General features: G+C 41.0%; 1 protein-coding gene across 1 annotated transcript in view; it reads left to right on the top strand.

Annotated features, from left to right (window-relative positions):
• The first annotated feature begins 668 nt into the window (after positions 1 to 668).
• The window catches only part of LOC136885646 (tubulin alpha chain, testis-specific), an 82,758-nt gene continuing 61,305 nt past the window's right edge, over positions 669 to 22,121 (top strand). The window contains exon 1 of the mRNA XM_067158342.2: positions 669 to 835. Within this exon, the coding sequence (XP_067014443.1) occupies positions 833 to 835 (3 nt within the window). The 5' untranslated portion in view covers positions 669 to 832. The remainder of the gene's footprint in view (positions 836 to 22,121) is intronic.

Here is a 22,121-nt window from a genome sequence, read left to right as displayed (position 1 = left end):
GAAACCTCTTTCTCGGAAAACAAGTGTGTTTTGATTTATTTATTTATTTATTTATTTATTTATTTATTTATTTATTTATCTGCTTACCCTCCAGGGTTGGTTTTTCCCTCGGACTCAGCGAAGGATCCCACCTCCACCGCCTGAAGGGCAGTGTCCTGGAGAGTGAGACATTGGCTCGGGGGATACAACTGGGGAGGATGACCAGTACCTCGCCCAGGCGGCCTCATCTGCTATGCTGAACGGCGGGCCTTGGTGGGGGATGGGAAGATTGGAAGGGATAGACAAGGGAGAGGGAAGGAAGCAGCCGTGGCGTTAAGTTAGGTACTATCCCGGCATTTGCCTGGGAAAGAAGTGGGAAATCACGGAAAAGCACTTCGAGGATGGCTGAGGTAGGAATAGAACCCCCTCTACTCAGTTGACTTCCCGAGGATGAGTGGACCCCGTTCCAGCCCTCGAACCTTTTTTCAAATTTCGTGGCATAGCCGGGAATCGAATCCGCGCCTCTAGGGGTGGCAGCTAATCCCACTAACCACTACACCACAAAGGCGGACATTATTATTATTATTATTATTATTATTATTATTATTATTATTATTATTATTATTTCCAAACCATTGCCTCATTAATACCAATATTGCCCGCTTGGCCTGTTTTGATTTTACAGCTCCTCTGTGCGCAGCGCCGATACTAAGCCCCCTGCACCTTATCCTCCCTTCCGCTAGCTACTAGCATATAAGAAGGCTGTGGTTCGCGCATCGCCACACACTGTCTCACGAAGAGTCACCTTGCAGACGTCTGGTGAGCTACCTACCAAAGAACTACAGCCGCAAATATGGTGAGTTACAGTTGTTGTTTTTTTTTTTTTAACACGTATCATTAGCTTTGATATAACCATAACCTGAGAAAAATTATTGAGAGGGGTAAAGTACAATTGGGATTGTTGCTCTGCATTCAACGGTTGTGTTGCTGTTTCGGTCATAAATGTATAGAGTCGCTTGATGGAGCTCTATCTTGTGCTAATCTTTTAATTTCTACGTAATTACTACACCAGTGTTTGTTATATTCATGCTTAATCTCCCCCTGCTGTTCTTAACGTCAGTACTCCCCCTCGAATTTATTAAGAATATAATCATAATCTGCTTCCTTCCGTCGGAAGTTACCTAATTGACGAAGCTCACAAAATAATGGTGAAATTTAGTTGTTTAAGAGAAGTGGAACTATCAAATATACAGTTCTTTTTAACAATGTTTTTGAAAATTCTTTCTAAAAAGATTATGTTGACATCGTTGACTCAAAACTGTTCGTAATTCGAAATTCACAAGTCCTGGGTGTCTTAAGATATGTCTTGTCGTTCCTTTAAATTATGATGTAAATTGAGCGTTTCTGATTCGTAAAGAGCTACAGGGTTGAACGAATTTTACTGTTCCAGGACAAGCATTCTTTATGTGTTGAAAAGCAATTTCGACTTTCTGAGTTCTTGAAGCTACTGATTAATTTTTCATTGCCATATTCAATGATTCATTCAACTATCAATCAACCACTACTGATCTGCATTAAGGGCAGTCGCCCAGGTGGCAGATTCTCCCCATTTTCTGATTAAATTTCGCCAAACCGTTCTCTCAGCATTTCTTCATCAGCACTCTTCTGTAACACCTTATTTCAAAAGCTTCTATTCTCCTTTGTCGGGTTGAGTAGCTCAGACGGTAGAGCTCTGGCCTTCTGAGGTTAAGTTCGCGGATGTTAACCAAAATCAACCCGGTGGTATGTTGGTAGATTTACTGGCACGTCAAGGAACTGTTGCGGGAGAAAATTCCGGCACCTCGGAGCCACTGAAAATCGTAAAAGTAGTTAGTGGAACGTATCAAAAATTATTATTATTATTATTATTATTATTATTATTATTATTATTATTATTATTATTATTATTATTATTATTATTATTATTATTTTACATCGTTGTGTTCGATTAGGGAGCGCGGTTGAGCTCATTTAGCCGATTCCTTTGCTTTCTTCTTCTGCTAAAATCAGGGGTCCCGGGTTCGATTCCCGGCAGGGTCAGGAATTTTAACCATCATTGGTTAATTTCGCTGGCAAAGGGGCTGGTTGTATGTGTTGTCTTCATCATAATTTCATCCTCATCACGACGCGCAGGTTTCCTACGGGAGTCAATTCAAAAGACCTGCACCTGGCGAGCCGAACATGTCCTCGGACACTCCCGGCACTAAAAGCCATACGCCATTTCATTTTTTTCTGCTAAAATCTCTTTATCGTCTCATGTAAGTTTTTTTTTTTTTGTTTTGCCCCGATGTTAGTAGTTCTGAAAATTGGTGATTATCGATTAATGTTCGGAATTTACAGTACATCTATCCAACATAGTTTCCTCGGTGATGTTCATATCCTGGAGATCTGTTTCAATTTGACTAAGCAGTTGTTCTTTGTTCCTAGTGAAAGTGCAAGGTTGAAAATTTCTTTAGTCATTCTGTCCTCGCTCATTCTGAGAATATGCCCACAGAATTTCAATTGTCCTATTCTGAAGGTGTGTGAGATTTTTTTCGGCATGACAATGTATTTCCTGAGATTTCGTTTTCATCCAGATTTCGCCTCCACAAACTCTGCCGTTGGTTTTCGTAGAATTTTCCTTCCTTGATTAGTGGTCTGCAACTCATGATTAATTTTTCCGATCCATACAATGCTTCGGCTTCGAATACTGTATTATAATACCTTCGTTTCTTCCCCATATATATTGATTTTGTTTTATGAATTCTACGTGATTCGGTAGGCTTTCTGTAATTTAGAAATTATCTCTTTATTTGCTTCACTTGTTTACTTGAGAAATTTTTCCGAAATTACTTATCGAAGGTTGTCCATCAGAATATTGTAGGGTTCCTTCCTTATACTGCGTTTTTTCGTACGAGATTTGAAGTCCTGTTCTGTTGGCAATTTCACTGAGTTTTTCAACTGAATGAATTGCTTCTTGCTTATTATTGGAAATAATTATTTTCTAAGTCATCCGAAAAGGTCAGACGCTTGACTTTAATTATATCTTTGAGTAGTTTGCCTTTAATTTCATTACCTTAATTATCTTCAACTTGCTAGCATGATGCGTTTTATTATTATTATTATTATTATTATTATTATTATTATTATTATTATTATTATTATTATTATTCACAGCGTTGTGCACAATTAAAGAGTACGATTAAACTCATTTAGCAGATGAATTTGCTTTCTTCTCTTCATTCTCTCGCTGTGATTTTCTTCTGTTCTTCCGTTCATGGAGTGGTGGTTCTCATCTTGGGTGTACGATCACGCGGAGCAACACCATGGGTCGCCGTTACTTGCGAGTAGTACCACTATGTTAGATACACAACGGGTTTGTGATCAGTAGCAGCGGAGAGCGGTTCACTGTGGGTTTACAGTACCTGTGATTAGTACCGCTATATCGGAACACCACGGGAATACCGGCGCCCGTGATTAGTACACCTAGGTGAGCAACACCATTGGTTTGCGTTGCTTATGAGTGGCGCCATTATGTGAGAAACACCATAGGTCTGTGTTACCTGTACCACAACATGACAAATACCATGGTTCTACTTTACTAGCAGTAAGTACTCTTATGAAAGGCAGTTGACCTGGATTTTGGACCCCTTTAGAACACAAGCATCATCGATTCAGGAATGTGCTTTAGAAGCAGAGCGTGGTCAGTAATACTGTTGTTTTAAGATAATATCTGGGAAGGAGGACCATTGCGGGTCGGATCCACTGATTGCTTTAAATTCGTATTCATCCCTTCTTCATCGTCACTTTTGAATTCTGGTCACTCGATGATTTTGGACTTTTAAATTGTCATACATTTCGTACCATTAGAGGCCGATGGCCTAGATGTTAGGTCCCTTTAAACAAGCACAAGCATCATCATCATCATCTTGGCTGTTTCAGCAAAATGAAATGAAATGGCGTATGACTTATAGTGTCGGGAGTGTTCAAGGACAAGTTCGGATCGCCAGATGTAGGTCTTTCGTCTTTCAATTTGACTCCTGTAGGCGACCTGCACGTCGTGATGAGGATGAAATGATGAATGTTGGCTCAGTATTGTTCTAAAGTTAGACCTGTCTCATATAATTTAACCTGTTATGCTGATTTCTTGAAGGTCTTTTTCAATTTTGATTATCCAGTTCTTCTTGACTTTTAGTGAGGAGGGTAAAAGAAGCCAGAAATTATCTTGAGGCAACCTTTAAAGCTAAGTACCTTAATTGTACAGATTAAAATCGATCTCTCCCCTATTTTAATTATTATTAGTATTAAATGCGTTTGGCTCTGTAAGGAGCACGTAGACACATTAGCTAGTATCGGTGTTCTTGTTTCTCTTCCCTCAACTTCTTGACCCTGTTGCTGTGGGTTTGTCGTCTTTCTCGTGTTTACGCGTTTTTGAGTTTCAAATTTATTGCCGTCGTCGGTTCGTTGGATGCGAACTTGTATGACTTGATTTTTCTGTCTTGATGTAGTCCGTGGATCAATATTCACCTATGTGCGATCCTTTCGAGTGTCTACCAGCCAGCGTACTTTGGATTGTCGGCTTCCATTGATGATGAAGATTTTCTCAGTAAATAGCGCAAGTCGTCCTTAGACTTTCATACTTTTTTTTTTTTTTTTTTTTTTTTTGCTCCTTGTTTTACTTCGCACTAACACATCGATGATTTTCGGTGACAGACGGATGGGAAAAGGCTAAGATTGGAAAGGAAGCGGCCGCGACCTTACTTAGGGTACAGCCCCAGCATTTGCCTGGTGTGAAAATGGGAAACCACGGAGAAACATCTTGAGGGCTGCCCACAGTGGAGTTCGAACGCACTCTCTCGAATACAAGTTCACAGCTGCGTGCACCTGACCGCACGGCGAACTCGCCCGGTATTATTATTATTATTATTCTCGATTTTGGCCTTTTTAGTATCAGGTAAAATAATCCAATACATTCATTTCCCTTTGTTTTCTGCTTCTTTTCTTGTTTTCCAATACTTCTTATTCTGTTTTTTCTTCCTCTCTTCTCTCCAGATGTTATTCTGTTCCTTCGATTGTTCCTTCATTTCTTTCCTTCTTCGTTCCTTCTTACCTTCCTCTCTTCCGTCTTCCCTTTCTTCCTTACTTTCTTCCTTCTTTACTTTCTTCCTTACTTTCGTCCTTCTTTACTTTCTTTCTTTCTTTCTTTCTTCCTTCCTTACTTTCTTCCTTCCGTAGTTCCTTCCTTCGTTGCATTCTTCCGTACTCCTTTTCTTCCTTCCTTCCTTCCTTCCTTCCTTCCTTCCTTCCTTCCTATCTTCCTCCCTTCCTATCTTCCTCCCTTATTCCTTCCCCTAACCGCACGGCCAACTCGCCCGCTACCGGAGGTTCTTGTCACGCGGCAGGTGTTCAGAATGACAGCCTTCTGCATTTGCGGAACTGTCTAGACAATGTCCAGACCCTGCAGGTGTTCTTGCAGCTTAGTTTGCAACACGTCCTGTGGCAGAAATGACTACTTGAAATACCTCACTGTTGCCAAGTCGATTTACCACAGATTTCGAACTATTATTATTATTATTATTATTATTATTATTATTATTATTATTATTATTATTATTATTATTATTATTATTATTATTATTATTATTATTATTATTATTATTAACCAGCTTCATGGTGTAGAGATAGCGCGGGTGTCCCTTATTCCAATGCCTTGGGTCCGTTCGCCGGTCAGTTCAAGGATTTTAATTCTGGAGTTAGGAGTAGAACTGGGCTCATTTGATAACGGATGTTCTCAAGCTCTTAGTTACAGTACATGAAGAAAGCGCACAGTGAGAAGATGGCGCTACTGACCTCGTGTACATAGGCGAACAGTGGTTGTCATGGTTACGGCAGTGTCGGGAAGTTGATGACGTTAATTCCAGATAGGTGGTAGTGGTGGTGATTATTGCTTTAAGAGGAAGTACAACTGGGCAACCATCCTCTATTAACACTAATCGAGGAGAAAAAATAGAAGGGATTCAACACTTCGAAAAAGAAGGTATCGTCCAAAGGAAGACAAGGGCAACGAAGGCCATGAACATGAGACTCCCTAGCCCTCCGAACGTAATAGGATCTACCCCTGTGGGTAGGGGACGCAGACGAAGAATATATCCACGGTGTCCCCTGCCTGCCATAAAAGGCTACTAAAAGGGACGACCAGGGGATGATCGTATTAGAACTATGAAACTACTTGTGATTAGTACCACCACACGGGAAACACCATGGCTCGGTTTTACTTGCGCGTAGTACCACTATGTTAGGTACCCAATAGATTTGTGATTAGCAGTGATAGTGTGTGGACCGAGCTCGATAGCTGCAGTCGCTTAAGTGCGGCCAGTATCCAGTATTCGGAAGATATAGGTTCGAACCCCACTGTCGGCAGCCCTGAAAATGATTTTCCGTGGTTTCCCATTTTCACACCAGGCAAATGCTGGGGCTGTACTTTAATTAAGGCCACGGCCGCTTCCTTCCCACTCCCAGCCCTTCCCTGTCCCATCGTCGCCATAAGACCTATCTGTGTCGGTGCGACGTAAAACCAATAGCAAAAAAAAAAAAAAAAAAGTGTGTGGCTCAGGATGCATTTTACAGTACCTGTGATTCGTACCATTATATGAGCAACACCATGGTTCTGCCTTGCCTATGTTTAGTAAACACTATGTGAGGAACACCACGGGATAGTGCGGGTCCCTGTGGTTAGTCCTATTACGTGAGGAACGCCATAGGTTTGCGTTGCCTGTCAATAGCGCCGCAGTGTGCGAAACACCATAGGTCTGTGTTACATGTGCGAATTTCATTACCTGTGAGGAGTACCATAATGTGTGGAATACCGCGAGTCTACGCTACTTTTGATTAGTACTGCAACATGACAAATAGCATGGTTCTACTTTCCTAGCGATAAGTACCATTATGAGGGGCTGATGACCTAGATGTTAGGCCCTTTAAACAACAATCATCATCTAATAGCATCTGGGTCGGAAAAGACCAACAGTTGACCAAGGGAGGTCGGATAGGATAGATGAAAGTGAGGAGCGTGGCACAAAGAAGTGGAAAAAACATCAGGTCTCAGCTAAGGGCCCCATAGTTGCCAACGCATTCTCCCAAATTAAGAGCCCCTGATGCCTCTTCTAGTCTCATCCTACGACAGGCAAGGGATATCGTGGGTAATATTCTACCGACCCCACACACAGGCAGTAATTCCTGTCAGACCCGCACACCAAAAACATATTCGTGTCAAGTTTTCGAATGACTAACTCCATGGGACACTGCATACTTGGCAACAAGCAGGGTTTACAGTTCGTGTACAGTGCCTAATCAAGTAACGTTATGGCGGCTACCTCTGTACTGGAGAGACAGATGGGTTCGAATCCCTGTCGGCCGTCCTCGAAATTGTTTTCCGTGGTTTCCCATTTCAGTGTCCGGATAGTACCTCTCTAAAAGACACGGCCGTTTCCTTCCCATTCCTAGCTGTACAATTACACCCATATCCATACGTAGGTGCATGATTTGTTCGCATTATGTTCGATTTAACGAAAAGGAAACCATTTTTCGCATCATTTCGCGAAATTGGGCCAACCCCATCGCGTTAATGATTTTCTAAAATTATTCATAAAAAGTTTACTTCGTGAGATATGTGAATTATTTATGTGAAAGGTAGAGAAATAAAGAGAAGCAATGTTGATAAGCATTCACTGTTCCTTATGTAACCTTGATTAGAACTATATGAATATAGTCCTAAGCTTTCAGCCATACCATAAAGGGATTTCCTATAATCTTGGTACAAAGAAATACTTCTGTCTAATTCAGAAATCCTTATTCTGTCTTCTGTTTCCTTTCACACATCTGGTATTGGAATAAACTTTCAAGGTCGTTATTTTCCATGAATGTCGGTGCTTTATGGGAGTGAAAGCTGGGTGGACTCAGGATATATTTCTTATTCATAATTTAGAAGTAAGACATGAAAGTAGCGAGAATGATTGCTGGCACAAACAGGTGGGGAAAATGGAAGGAAGGTACTCGTAATGAGGAGATAAAGGTTAAGTTAGGAATGAACTCGATGGATGAAGCTGTACGCATAAACCGGCTTCGGTGGTGGGGTCATGTGAGGCGAATGGAGGAGGATAGGTTACGTAGAAGAATAATGGACTCTCTTATGGAGGGTAAGAGAAGTAGAGGGAGCCCAAGGGGACGATGGTTAGACTTAGTTTCTGACGATTTAAAGATAAAAAATATAGAAGTATATGAGGTCACAGAACTGCTTACAAATATAAGATTGTGGCAGCGTTTAGTAAATTCACAGAGGCTTGCAGACTGAACGCTGAAAGGCATAACAGTCTATAATGAAGATGTGTGAAAATGTAAAATATGAAATAGGAGGAACATACAATAGGAAGCGCTTAATCAATCAATCAATCAATCAATCAATCAATCAATCAATCAATCAATCAATCAATCAATCAATCAATCAATCAATCAATCAATCAATCATCAGTCACCACTGATCTTGATTTAGGGTAGTCGCCCAGAGAGTCTTAAATAATTTCAAGGAAGTTGGAAATTTATCAAAAGTATTCCCGTCCCTATATTCTTATTCTTATTCTTTTCTATATATTTGTTCGTGGCGTCGACCTCCGCAAATCTTTTGCCACTACTTTCAGCATTTGAGAGGAACCTCCGTGTAAGTGTAATTGCGGGAAGTGTAGAGTGTTGAATGAGAGGAAAGGAACGTTAAGGACGACACAAGCACCCAGTCCCCAGGCCGGAGATATTAATCATTTACAATTTTAAAAAACCCTGACCAGGCCGGAAGTCGAACCCGGGGCCGCCGGGTGACAGGCCGACGCGTTGCCCCCTCCACCGCGGGGCCATTCCTGTCCCTAACTCTTCTTATAAACGAATATTTGCCCCCAATTTGTTCTTTTGAATTCCAAGTTTATCTTTGCTACTTTTAAAACTCCTTCAACCTTATTATTCTCTCCACTAACAGTTCGGACCATACCGCTTAGTCGAGCAGCTCGTCTGTTACTCCAAAGTCTTCCCAGCCCAAGGTTTGCAACATTTCCCAAACTACTCTTTTGTCGGAAATCAAATCGAGCTGCTTTCCTTCGGAGTTTTCCCACTTCTCTAATCAAGTCATCCTGGTGAGGGCCGCATACTCTAATTGTGGTCTTACCAGAGACTTTACGCCCTCGCCTTTACATCCTTACTACAACCCTTAAATACCCGCATAACTAGATGAAGAGATCTTGCAAAAGGAATGACATTGTGTCCTCAGAATGCACTAGAAATAGCTACCATTGACCGTGACGATATCTGAACCCCTGGCTGAAGCCTTGAAGCCGGCAGTATAGAGTAACAGCTGGTGTCGCTCCGTTCAGGTTTCTTGGCTCGTATTACTGCAACCTCTCTGCTCCACTGAACTACAGCGAGCGGTACAGTACATGGAACATCTCAGAGACGATTAATTAGAAGTCTTGACCTTCATTAGAAGTGAGTCTGCACATCTACTTTTAAGGTTTGAATACTTCGTAGCATGAAACATAAACGATACGCTGTCCATAGTGGATGGTTGGTTATAACTGGACAGGCACAGTATCAAGTTAATCTTGCCAAAATACGAGGTTGATTTTTCCAAAATATGAAAATGTAAATAAATCAATATGTGAAATACTTAACTTATCTTGATAGTGGAATATATTTGTCCCTATACTGTTTAAAGTATTTTTACACCATCATTTTACATAAGAAGAAAATACTCTTATACAGAGTGTCTTCGAAAAAGTTCCAATATTTACAGAGGATCAATCAATCAATCAATCAATCAATCAATCAATCAATCAATCAATCAATCAATCAATCAATCAATCAATCAATCACTACTGATCTGTATTTAGGAGAGTCGCCCAAGTGGAAGATTCCCTATCTATTATTTTCCTAGCCTTTTCTTAAATGATAGCAAAGAAATTGGAAATTTATTGAACATCTCCCTTGGTAAGTTATTCTAATCCGTAACTCCCCTTCCTATAAACGAATATTAGCCCCAATTTGTCCTCTTGAATTCCAACTTTATCTTCATGTTGTGATCTTTCCTACTTTTAAAAACACCACTCAAACTTATCCGTGTACTAATGTCATTCCACGCTATCTCTCCACTGACAGCTCGGAACATACCACTTAGTCGAGCAGTTTGTCTCCTTTCTCCCAAGTCTTCCCAGCCCAAACGTTGCAACTTTTTTTAACGCTACTCACTTGTCGGAAATCACCCAGAACAAATTGAGCTGCTTTTCTTTGGATTTTTTTTTCTTCCAGTTTTTGAGTCAGGAAATCCTGGTGAGACTCCCATATACTGAAACCATATTCTAGTTGGGGTCTTACCAGCAACTTACATGCCCTCTCCTTTACATCCTTAGTACAACCCCGAAATACCCTCATAACCATTTGCAGAGATGTACCCTTTATTTACAATCATATCTATGTGATTACCCCAATGAAGATCTTTCCTTATATTAACACCTAGGTACTTGCAATGATCCCCAAAAGGAACTTTCACCCCATCACCGCAGTAATTGAAACTGAGAGGACTGTTCCTATTTGTGAAACTCACAACCTGACTTTTAACCCCGTTTATCATCTGTCCATCTCACAACATTATAGAGGTCATTTTTCAGTTGCTCACAATCTCGTAACATATTTATTACTCTGTACAGAATAACATAGTCTGCAAAAAGCGTTATCTCTGATTCCACTTCTTTACTCATATCATTTATTTATTTATTTATTTATTTATTTATTTATTTATTTATTTATTTATAAATATATGAAAATATAAAGGTCCAATAATACTGCCTTGAGTAATTTCCCTCTTAATTATTACAGGGTCAGATAAAACTTAGTGTACTCTAATTCTCTGAGATCTATTTTCTAGAAAAATAGCGACCCATACAGTCACTCTTTTGTCTAGACCAATTGCACTCATTTTTGCCAGTAGTCTCCCATGATCCACCCTATCAAATATCTTAGATAGGTCAATGGCAGCAAACGAAGGGGAAAAAGAAAGGCCCTAATAAACATAGGTTGCAAACCCAGTATTTTTGGAGTTACGGTCCACGACCACTAACATCAATGACCACCATGTCTTTGATCTACTCTGCACAACATGTGTTCTGTGTGACCGCTATACATTGTAGTGCAGCCTTCCACTTTCCGTAGCATTGAATCGCAGGCATTACAGACGAGTTCTCGTAGTGTATCTATATCATGTATGGGGATCGTGTACAGCGTGGTCTTTACATGTCTAATAATAATAATAATAATAATAATAATAATAATAATAATAATAATAATATTTTTTTTTGCGAGGGAGTGTGGAAAATCTTTCATAAGACGCTTGTGAGGGTCCGCACTCAACAAGTGTGTGGAGATTCTTACCCACTAAAAACCACACTCCCTTTTCCCACGACGTTTATCTCCGCCCCGGAACCGCTCTCGCATTACTTCAGGGCGGATGTCGTGCTTAATGCATCTTGTGCTTCATCTTCCTTCTTCTGCTTTACTATCTGTCGTAATCGTCCAGGTCCTTCTTCTTCTGACGCAGAATATTTTCTACGTAGACTGCCACCTGGTCCCAAGATTCTCGACTTCGTAGCATTACTGACACGATCCCTTCTGGCGTCAATTCTCCGTGCATAACTTCTAAGCATCTTCTTTGTGGCAGCCAATGAACACACACAAAGAAAGTATGTGATACGTCATCGATATCGCCGCAGTATATGCACACCGGACTAGTTGCTAGCCCTAGCCTATGAAGAAATTTTCGGAAGTATCCATGACCTGTCAGGAACTGTGTGAGATAGTAGTTCACTTCACCATGATTTCGGGCAACCCATACGCCCAGAGAAGGTATCAGTCTTTTCGTCCATTTCCCTCTAGAATCATCTTCCCATCTTGTTTGCCATCGTTGCATTCTGCGACTATGAGCCAAAGCCTTTGCCCTTTTCCTTCCTAGCTCTTCTTGATAATAATAATAATAATAATAATAATAATAATAATAATAAGAATAATAATAATAATAGGACCCGTGCTGCTCTGCAACATCCGTTATAAATAGGTCAGATAACTGGTGTTGATATTCCTGTCGTAGTCAAACTGATTTGCCTGCCCTTTTCAAGGATTTTTATCGCTGCTTGTATTCAGAATTCATCCATTCTGACATGCCGTCTGTTTGGTAAAACTCTATCTATATATTCACTTTTTCATCCTGCAGTTCTTGATGTAAAGCTTGATATTGTGTCGTAGAAGGCGATGGTATTTCTTTTTTGCTAGTTGTTTTACGTCGCACCGACACCGATAGGTCTTACGGCGACGATGGGACAGGAAAGGGCTAGGAGTGGGAAGGAAGCGGCCGTGGCCTTAATTAAGGTTCAGCCCAGCATTTTCCTGGTGTGGAAATGGGAAACCACGGAAAACCATTTTCAGGGCTGCCGACAGTGGGGTTCGAACCCACTATCTCCCGAATACTGGATACTGGCCGCACTTAAGCGACTGCAGCTATCGAGCTCTGTAATGGTATTTCTAATCGCAGTTCTTCTATATAGAACGGTTGTCTTGTGAGCTCACAGGTTAGTCTCGAAAGAGAGGTGGAGAATTATTTTAAGATACTCGTCCTAATGTAGCTAGGTTATTCTTCGATAGGTGTTCCCAGATAATATCTAAGGCGTATGTCATGATGGGGTCTGTTTGTACGTAGACTTTTTCATCTTGGCAGCATGTAAGTTATTATGAACGCTCTGCCATCTGTTGAATATATTTGGAAGGTGGGAAAGGTTAGAGAATCAAAGAGTATTTAGCAGGGAATAGTATTCTTTCGTGATTATAGGAAGTGTTTACTCTCTGGCTTGACAGGTAGTAATCAAACATGGCTGCATGCAATGAGACATATCAGAATATTAATGAAAGTGTCAGTCGCTTAGCAACCTGCTAAGTACAAAATGTATTGCGGGTTGAGGTAAGCCTTCGCCTGCAATTATTGGAGTGATCATTTAACGATGCGATTTGAACATCACTCAAAGTTGGCTGGACATAGAGACCTATTAATGTCTCATGATTCACCGGCAGAGTAATTCTGGAGAGAATAAAACAAAACAAAGCAAATCGGTCCAATAGAACAGATGGATGGATTTGACAAATCTGTTTTTAGTAAACTCTTTTAATGTATAGATAATTGCAGCCAGATGAAACCACCTAACGTCCGACTCGTTGGCTGAATGGTCAGACTACTGGCCTTCAGTTAAACGGGTCCCGGTTTCGATTCCCGCCCGGGTCGGGGACTTTAATCGCTTCTGTCTAATTTTTCTGGCTCGGGGACTGGGTGTTTGTGTTCGTCTCAACACACTCCTCTTCGTATTCACACAACACAACACACTACACTACCAACCACCACAGAAACACACAATAGTGATTACATCCCTCCATATATAAGGTTGGCGAGAGGAAGGGCATCCGGCCGTAAAACAGGGTCAAATCCACATGTGCTCTCCAGTTCGCACAGGTGTGGAAAAAGCAGTAGAAAAAGAAGAAACCACCCGACATTTCCTCTACTTATGAATTCTAAAAATATTTTTTCAACCAATTAAAATTATTATTATTATTATTATTATTATTATTATTATTATTATTATTATTATTATTATTATTATTATTATTATTATTATTATTAAAACAACCTTTGACGTCTCCACTTAAGACAATATTTGTCATATCGTTCAACACCGTTATTAAGCACGATTTCGAAAGTCGTATTATGCAGGTGTGTTTCCAGGATCGATATTTCGCAACCCTAGTCGGGAAGTGGGGCACCCAAGGGCTATTATTGAGCCTCTTGACTTCCTTTTTGCGGTGACGATCAATGTTGCCTTACAAGGCTTCATCAAGGCGGGATACACTTGACACTGTACACGATCTATGGTGCGTCATAACCGTAAATTAAAGGCTTCACAATTAGCGCGATGTTATGAAGCACCGCACATTAATTCATAGCCTTTCACTCCCTACATCTGGACTGGATGAGTAGCCTAGGTGCTTGGCTCCTGAGCTCATTGCTGCAGGATTGACTCTCGATACGGTTGTTGGCATTTAAGAGGGCGTACATACTCGTAGAAGATATTCGTATTGATATTCCACTGTTGGCGGGGATGATGATGATGATTATTCATCCTTTCTCGATTTTGACCATTTTAGAATCGGGTAAAATTAACCACTGCATTCATTTCCATTTGTTTCCTGCTTCATTTCTTGTTTTTCAATACTTCTCTATTCTGTTATTTTCTTCCCCTCTTCTGTCCAGATGTTATTCCGTTCTTCGTTTTTTCTTCCTTCCTTCATTCTTTCCTTACTTCCTTCTTTCATTCCTTCCTTTCTTCCTTATTTCCTTTCTTCTCTTCCTCTTCCCTTTCTTCCTTACTTTCCTTGTTCTTTACTTTCTTCCTTCCTTTCTTCCCTCTTTCCATTCTTCCTTCCTTCATTTATTCCTTCCTTCGTTACTTTCTTCTTTTCTCCTTTCCTTTCTTCCTTCTTCCCTTCCCCCCTTATTTTCTTCCTGCCTTCTTTTCTTTATTTCCTTCTTTCCTTTCTTCCTTTCTTTACTTCCTTCTTTCGTTTCTCCCTTCTTTTCTCCCATCTTTCCTTCCTTTCCTCCATCTTACCTTCCCCCTTCTTTTCTTCCTTCCTCTCTTTCTTTCTTTCTTTCTTTCTTTCTTTCTTTCTTTCTTTCTTCTTTCCTCCCTTCCCTTCTTCCTTCCTTCCTCCCTTCCCCTTCCTTCTTTCCCTTCTTGATTTCTTCCTTTCTTTCTTTCCTTCCTTGATTCTTTCCTTTCTTCCGTCCTTCTTCCGTCCCTTCCTTCTTTTCTTCCTTCTTTCTTTCTTTCTTCCTTCCTTCCTTCCTCCCTTACTCCTTCCTTTTTTCCTTAGTTCCTTCTTTGTTTTCTTCCTTCCTTCCTTCCTTACTTCCTCCTGAAAACCCTTGACATTTTGTGCCTATCTTCTAAATGTTGTTCCGTCCTATCTATATATATATAAATTTTTTACAACTTGCTTTACGTCGCACCGACACAGATAGGTTTTATTTATTTATTTATTTATTTATTTATTTATTTATTTATTTATTTATTTATTTCACACTACAGGACTTAGTGTCCCAATTACAGTGGCAACTACGACAGATAAGCTACAATTAACATGGTGAAACTTATATCTAAACTATATTCTACACTTTTTCTAATCTCCTATACTATTGATATAAAATATGAAAGTATTTTTCTAAAGACTAAAGAACCTTATGTTAATGCGGTGGAACAACACACGACAAAGTAAAATTATAAAATAAATGAAGCAATACATTATATTGCATAATATTATAGAACTTCACCTTACAATTTCCCCTATTTTTAGGACTTCATATAATTGCGCGATGAAGTTCAGTTACAAACTCACTAAATGGCAAACTGAAGTCAAGGCCATTATTTTTCTGAATGGCACTGTTGAAGATACTGCAGAGTCTGTTTACCGGCAAGTTATCATGGGCACACGTCCTGGATTTTACATTTTAAAATGTTATATTATTTCTGGAATTGAAGCGAGGTTACGACGGGACAGGAAAAGGCCTATAAGTGGGAAGGAAGTGGCCGTGGCCTTAATTAAGGTAACAGCTCAGGCATTTGCCTGGTGTGAAAATGGGAAACCACGGAAAACCATCTTCAGGGCTGCCGACAGTGGGGTTCGAACCCACTATCTCCCGCATGCAAGCTCACAGCTCCGCGCCCCTAACCGCACGGCCAACTCACTCCGTGCAGATGGTTTTGTTAATCCATATTATGCTCTCTCCATTTTACGAGATCCGATTAATTATTATTATTATTATTATTATTATTATTATTATTATTATTATTATTATTATTATTATTATTATTATAGCTGCCTCTGTGGATCAGCGGTAGAGTGTCGGCCTCAGGATCCCAAGATAGCGGGTTCAAACCCGGCAGAGGTAGTCGGATTTTTGAAGGGCGGAAAAATGTCCGGTCCGCCTCTGTGGTGTAGTGGTTAGCGTGATTAGCTGCCACCCCCGGAGGTCCGGGTTCGATTCCCGGCTCTGCCACGAAAATTTGAAAAGTGGTACGAGGGCTGGAACGGGGTCCACTCAGCCTCGGGAGGTCAACTGAGTAGAGGTGGGTTCGATTCCCACCTCAGCCATCCTCGAAGTGGTTTCCCGTGGTTTCCCCACTTCTCCTCCAGGCGAATGCTGGGATGGTACCTAACTTAAGGCCACGGCCGCTTCCTTCCCTCTTCCTTGTCTATCCCTTCCAATCTTCCCATCCCTCCACAAGGCCCCTGTTCAGCATAGCAGGTGAGGCCGCCTGGGCGAGGTACTGGTCATTCTCCCCAGTTGTATCCCCCGACCAAGAGTCTGAAGCTCCAGGACACTGCCCTTGAGGCGGTAGAGGTGGGATCCCTCGCTGAGTCCGAGGGAAAAGCCGAACCTGGAGGGTAAACAGATGATGATGATGATGATGATGATGATGATGATGGAAAAATGTCCATTCGACACTCCATGTCGTACGATGTCGGCACGTAAAAGATCTCTGGTGACACATTTGGTGTTTACCCGACAAAATTCATTAAATCTCAGCCATAGACGCCCAAGAGAGTTTCGGTTTACTCGGTCTGCCATCTAGTGGGGGCCTAGAGTAAAACGGAACGTGCCGGGCTGAGTGGCTCAGACGGTTAAGGCGCTGGCCTTCTAACCCCAACTTGGCAGGTTCGATCCTGGCTCAGTCCGGTGGTATTTGAAGGTGCTCAAATACGACAGCCCCGTGTCGGTAGATTTACTGGCACGTTAAAGAACTCCTGCGGGACTAAATTCCGGCACCTCGGCGTCTCCGAAGACCTTAAAAAGTAGTTCGTGGGACGTAAAGCAAATAACATTATTATTATTAAAACGGAACGTCGAAATTGACGAGCAGACAGCCAGATGGCGTCAAATTGAAATGTCTGCACACGGTAGCTGAGGCCATACGATTATTATTATTATTATTATTATTATTATTATTATTATTATTATTATTATTATTATTATTATTATTATTATCGGGGTCAGAAGTCCTCTAATATGTCGCTATCTGTGGTGTAGTCTCACTGCAGTCATAATAAAGGAAGTCTAGTGGAAAGAAGACTGCCTCAACACGCCATGCTTCAAATCACACCGACACGGTTTCAAGGTCTGGAAACGGTTTAATTCACAGAACAGGAGGTCGTGTTTAGAGATAAGACACGAATGACCATTTACTGGTTCACGAACTACAATGGTTCTTGACCTTCGCGCAAACAACAAGAGATGGCACTGCGGCAAGTTAGCATTCATTTGTACGATTTTCATCGTCGTATAAGTTAGGTCCACATCAGAGAACAAAGGAAATAATAATAATAATAATAATAATAATAATAATAATAATAATAATAATAATAATAATGAAATACGTATGTAGTTCTCCGCTAATCGGAAAAGCATCGAAATATGTATATGTTTCGAACTTATAAAAGACCAGAGAGCCATCGGCGTAACTTCAGGACTTGCAGCAGTGTTGCCACGTCTACAAATAAAAACTCCGTAAATTGTACGTGAAAATTTTGGGAGAATGTTAATGAAAATGTCAGTAGTTCTTGAGCACCGAAATGTTATAATGTTTAACTTAAATAATGCAATAGTCACGTGACGTTATGAGAAATATATACAATTCCACTCACCCGTATTCTGTGGTCACTCTATACGTCTTCTTTTTCTTCTCGTTCTCGCCATTTTTCCTGTGGATTCATCAGGCGTAGAAATGGTGTGCCAATTTTGAAGTCGTAGCAGGATGCAGATCTATATGCGGGTCGGGGATTTCCCTTCGAATGATGCAGTCAAGCGTGAGTTTCGAGTTCAATAAGAGGGGAGAGATCACGTAATTCGAGCCTAAACTGAATGCGGGGAAGTACAGTAGGTACCTAACGAGTGATGTTATAAATAAAACGCTACGCAGTGAGACGAGAAAAGTTGTTCGGTACCAATATATTGTGTACCATTAATCATTATTATTTCATTTTCCTTATTTTTGCTTCCTCTTGTTCATTTCATGAATTTATGTCTAATAATTTTCCTTTCGCAGTGTTCAGAATGTGAATGACTGCTTTACCGTTGAAATTATTAGTCATTGCTTTGTTTACAGCCTCCCTTCCAAAAACATGCCTTTCAGTCCACCAAAATGGCGTCGTTCTTCCATTCATACGACGTACACTGGTTGCCCGGACACGGTGTCGGTTTTTTTGTAGACGAAAAATTGCTTACGCTAATTCCAGATAGAACCGCAGCCCAAAAACATAGCGATTTTAAAACCCATATATAAAACAAGTTAGAAAAATAGTTGTCAAGCACACGGGAGGTAAGTGTCGCAATGCAGATATTTATTGCGGATATTGACCGATCCCTCCCATCTTCTGCCATGGCCGTCATCTTCACCTGCTTCGCCCACATAAAGAATCCACACGTGCGTACTGTGGCCTGGCGTTGTCGTGCAGCACCACGACACTTGTTAAGAGAAGTCTAAGTCTTTTCCTTCGAATTACTACCTACAAACACTCCAGTGTGTCACAGCAACTGGTAGCAATCACTGTCACTTCCCTGGTGAGGAAATAAAAATAAACAATCTGGACCATCCTCCCTATTCTCCCGACCTGGCACCCACTGATTTCTATCTCTTCGGAGCGTTGGATAAGCACTTGGGTGGTAAACGATTCAATGACAGTTCGGCCCTTCAGCATGGCGTTATGATGGGGCTTCAGGGACTGACGCAGATTTCTTCTATGCAGGCACCCATGTCCTGGCGTACCGGTGGAACAAGTGGTTGTGTCGCAAGCCCCTATCTAGCGGCGAGGATAGGAACTGTGCCAGCTGCCGAAGCCTGTTGCACTCCTCTGGGGTAATGATTAATGAATGACAGATGAAATGAAATGATATTGGTGAGTGTTGCTGGAATGAAAGATGACAGGGAAAACTGGAGTACCCGGAGAAAAACCTCTCCCGCCTCCGCTTTGTCCAGTACAAATCTCACATGGATTGACCGGGATTTGAACCACTCAACCCAGCGGTGAAATTCCGGCGCGCTGCCGCCTGAGCCACGGAGGCTTTTCATTGTATAGTGCCCAATCAAAATCTCAAAAAAAAAAAACTATTATTACTGCACTTTTGGTAAACTGTCAATCTTTACCTCTCTGTCGAAATTTGCTCAGAGAGCATAAAATACTTACCGCGTCCTAGTTTTCTTTTTCTTCAGTTTTTATGTATATTTTACGCCCCCCCCCCCCATCCAATTCTAAATCGTCGCACGGTGATGTTCTGATGTCTTAACTGATCGTCCTACCAAGTTTCATAAGATCCAAGCCACCCCTTGTGACAAACAAACAAACAAACAAAACAAACAAACAAACAAACAAACTTGTTCTAGCCCTTGCTGGAGAATAAAGTGCATTGTAAACATGATATCCTGATAGACATTGATCTGGGTAATAAACAGAAAACGGAACGTCCTTAAACATATCAGTTTAACAAAACACAACTTGTTATCGGAAAAGTGGGGGGGGGGATTCCTGCTGTTGGATTTCTTCGTGATATGGTAATGGCCGATGTGTTGCGTGAGTGGGATTCCCCTCGTGCATTCTCGGACCCCCTGGCACCTCGAACGGCCATTGTGAATCCAGGCAAGAGGACTGTTAATAGAGGGTTGCTATACAACGATCAATAGCTTCGTCACAACATTAACTGAATACTATACCTCACGGAGACAACTTTCCAAAGAAAGGCGGTGGCAGACCGTATAATCTTCTGAATTCCAAGCCGTATAAAGTGAAATAAATTTCCGAGAAACGTAACGTTTCGGGAAGGTATAGCTTCACGTCTTCAGTCGTAATTTATTTCTGAGGAAGAGGCGTAAAGTCTATCTGAAACATTAATTTTTCTTTTAATTAAATGTTATACTGAAGGCTGAGAAAAAATACATTTTTATTTATTTATGCATTTATATTCATTCTTCCCTAATCTATTTACCCTCCAGGGTTGGTTTTTCCCTCGCACTCGGTGAGAGATCCCACATCTACCGCCTCAAGGGCAGTGTCCTCGAGCGTGAGACTTTTGGTCGGGGAGATACAACTGGGGAGGAGGGCCACTGCCTCACCCAGGCGTCCTCACTTGCTATGCTGAATATGGGCCTTGTGATGGGAAGATTGTGAGAGATAGGCAAGGAAGAGGGAAGGAAGCGGGAGTGGCCTTGAGTCAGGTACCATTCTGGCATTTGCCTGTAGGAGAAAACCACTTCGAGGATGGCTGAGGTGGGAATCGAACCTCCCTCTAGTGAGTTGACCTTCCGAGGGTGCATGGACCCCGTTCCAACCCTCGTACCACTTTTCAAATTTCGTGGCAGAGACGGGGATCGAACCCGCGTCTCCGGGGATGACAGCTAATCACACTAACCACTACACCACAGCACCACAGAGGAAGATTATTTATTTATTTATTTATTTATTTATTTATTTATTTATTTATTTATTTATTTATTTATTTGATAAGCCGATGGAGGGCTATTTTACACTAACAATATAACACATTTTAGGAGAACAATCGGGATGAACAACAATATTAAGTATCAACAATAAGTTAACAATAATGTAACTATAATGGCAGCTATAACTGCTAGGTGTCGATTACAGAGTTAGCAAGAATGGCGAAAGAAAATGGGAACCTGCAGAGGCCTTAAGAAGAATCTTTTAATATTGTTTTTGAAGCATGCAAATGGTGTGAATAAATCAATATCGGGTAGTGAGTTACCAAGGGTCGGGAGACAGTGGAAGATAAAGCGTTGTTGTAAAGTTAGGCGCGGACGGGACACATGAAGAATATGCCGGTTTGGGCGGGGGGACAAATTTGATGGTGTTTGGAGATAGTGCGCTTGAACCCCACTGTCGCGGTATTCCTTAAGATTTTTTTTCGTGGTTTCCCATTTTCACATCTTAATGAAGGCCACGGCCGCTTCTTTCACACTCGTAGCCCTCTCCTGTCCTATCGTCGCCATAAGAACTATCTGTGTCGGTGCGACGTAAAGCAAAACCGAATAATAATAATAATAATAATAATAATAATAATAATAATAATAATAATAATAATAATAATAATAATAATGATAATAATAATAATTGGAAATTAAAGAATGAGCTTCAGGAGAATCCTTGGCCCAATTATAGAAAATATTAATATAGACGTCGACATTACCATGAGTTGTATACTCATGTCCAGAAGACCTCTGACATCATGCGGAGAAGGATATTGCAATCAGTCATCAATGATCTGTATTTTGGACTGTCGGCCAAGTGGCAGATTCCCTATCAATTGTTTGCGTAGCCTTTTCTTAATTATTTTCACATGACGTGGAAATTTATCGAACATTTTCCCTTAATAATTTATTCTAGTCCCTAACCCTTCGTCCTATAAATTGTCCTCTTGAATTCCAAATTATTTTATCTTCTTTCCTACTTTCAAAAAACCTCCAAGCGCATTCGTCTACTGTCATCATTCCACGCCAACTGTCCACTGACCGCTCGCAACATACCACATAGCCGAGCATCTCGTCTCCTTACTCCTAAGTCTTCCCAGTCCAAAGTTTTCGTTGTCGGAAATTACCCAGAACAAATCGTGCTGCTTTCCTTTGAATTTTTCCAGTTCTGGTAGGGCCTCATACTCTAATTGCGGTCTTACCAGAGACTTACACGCCCTCTCCTTTACATCCTTACTACAACCCCTACATACTCTCATAACTAGAATCCGGATTATTAGGTGCTGATAGGTTAGAATGCAAGCTTACCCTTCACTGTACAGCGGTTATGCAACGAGATTTGCATAGATATTAGGGGTACAGCCTATAGAACTCCTCTAATTTATGCTACTCTTCCTACTTTTTGGTACAACAGGTTGCATGACACTTCCTACAAACCAAATTACTTCGCATTCTAACCTA

This window comes from Anabrus simplex, chromosome 14, assembly GCF_040414725.1.
Source record: "Anabrus simplex isolate iqAnaSimp1 chromosome 14, ASM4041472v1, whole genome shotgun sequence".
Lineage (NCBI taxonomy): Eukaryota > Metazoa > Arthropoda > Insecta > Orthoptera > Tettigoniidae > Anabrus > Anabrus simplex.
This window is presented reverse-complemented; position numbering and strand designations above follow the sequence as displayed.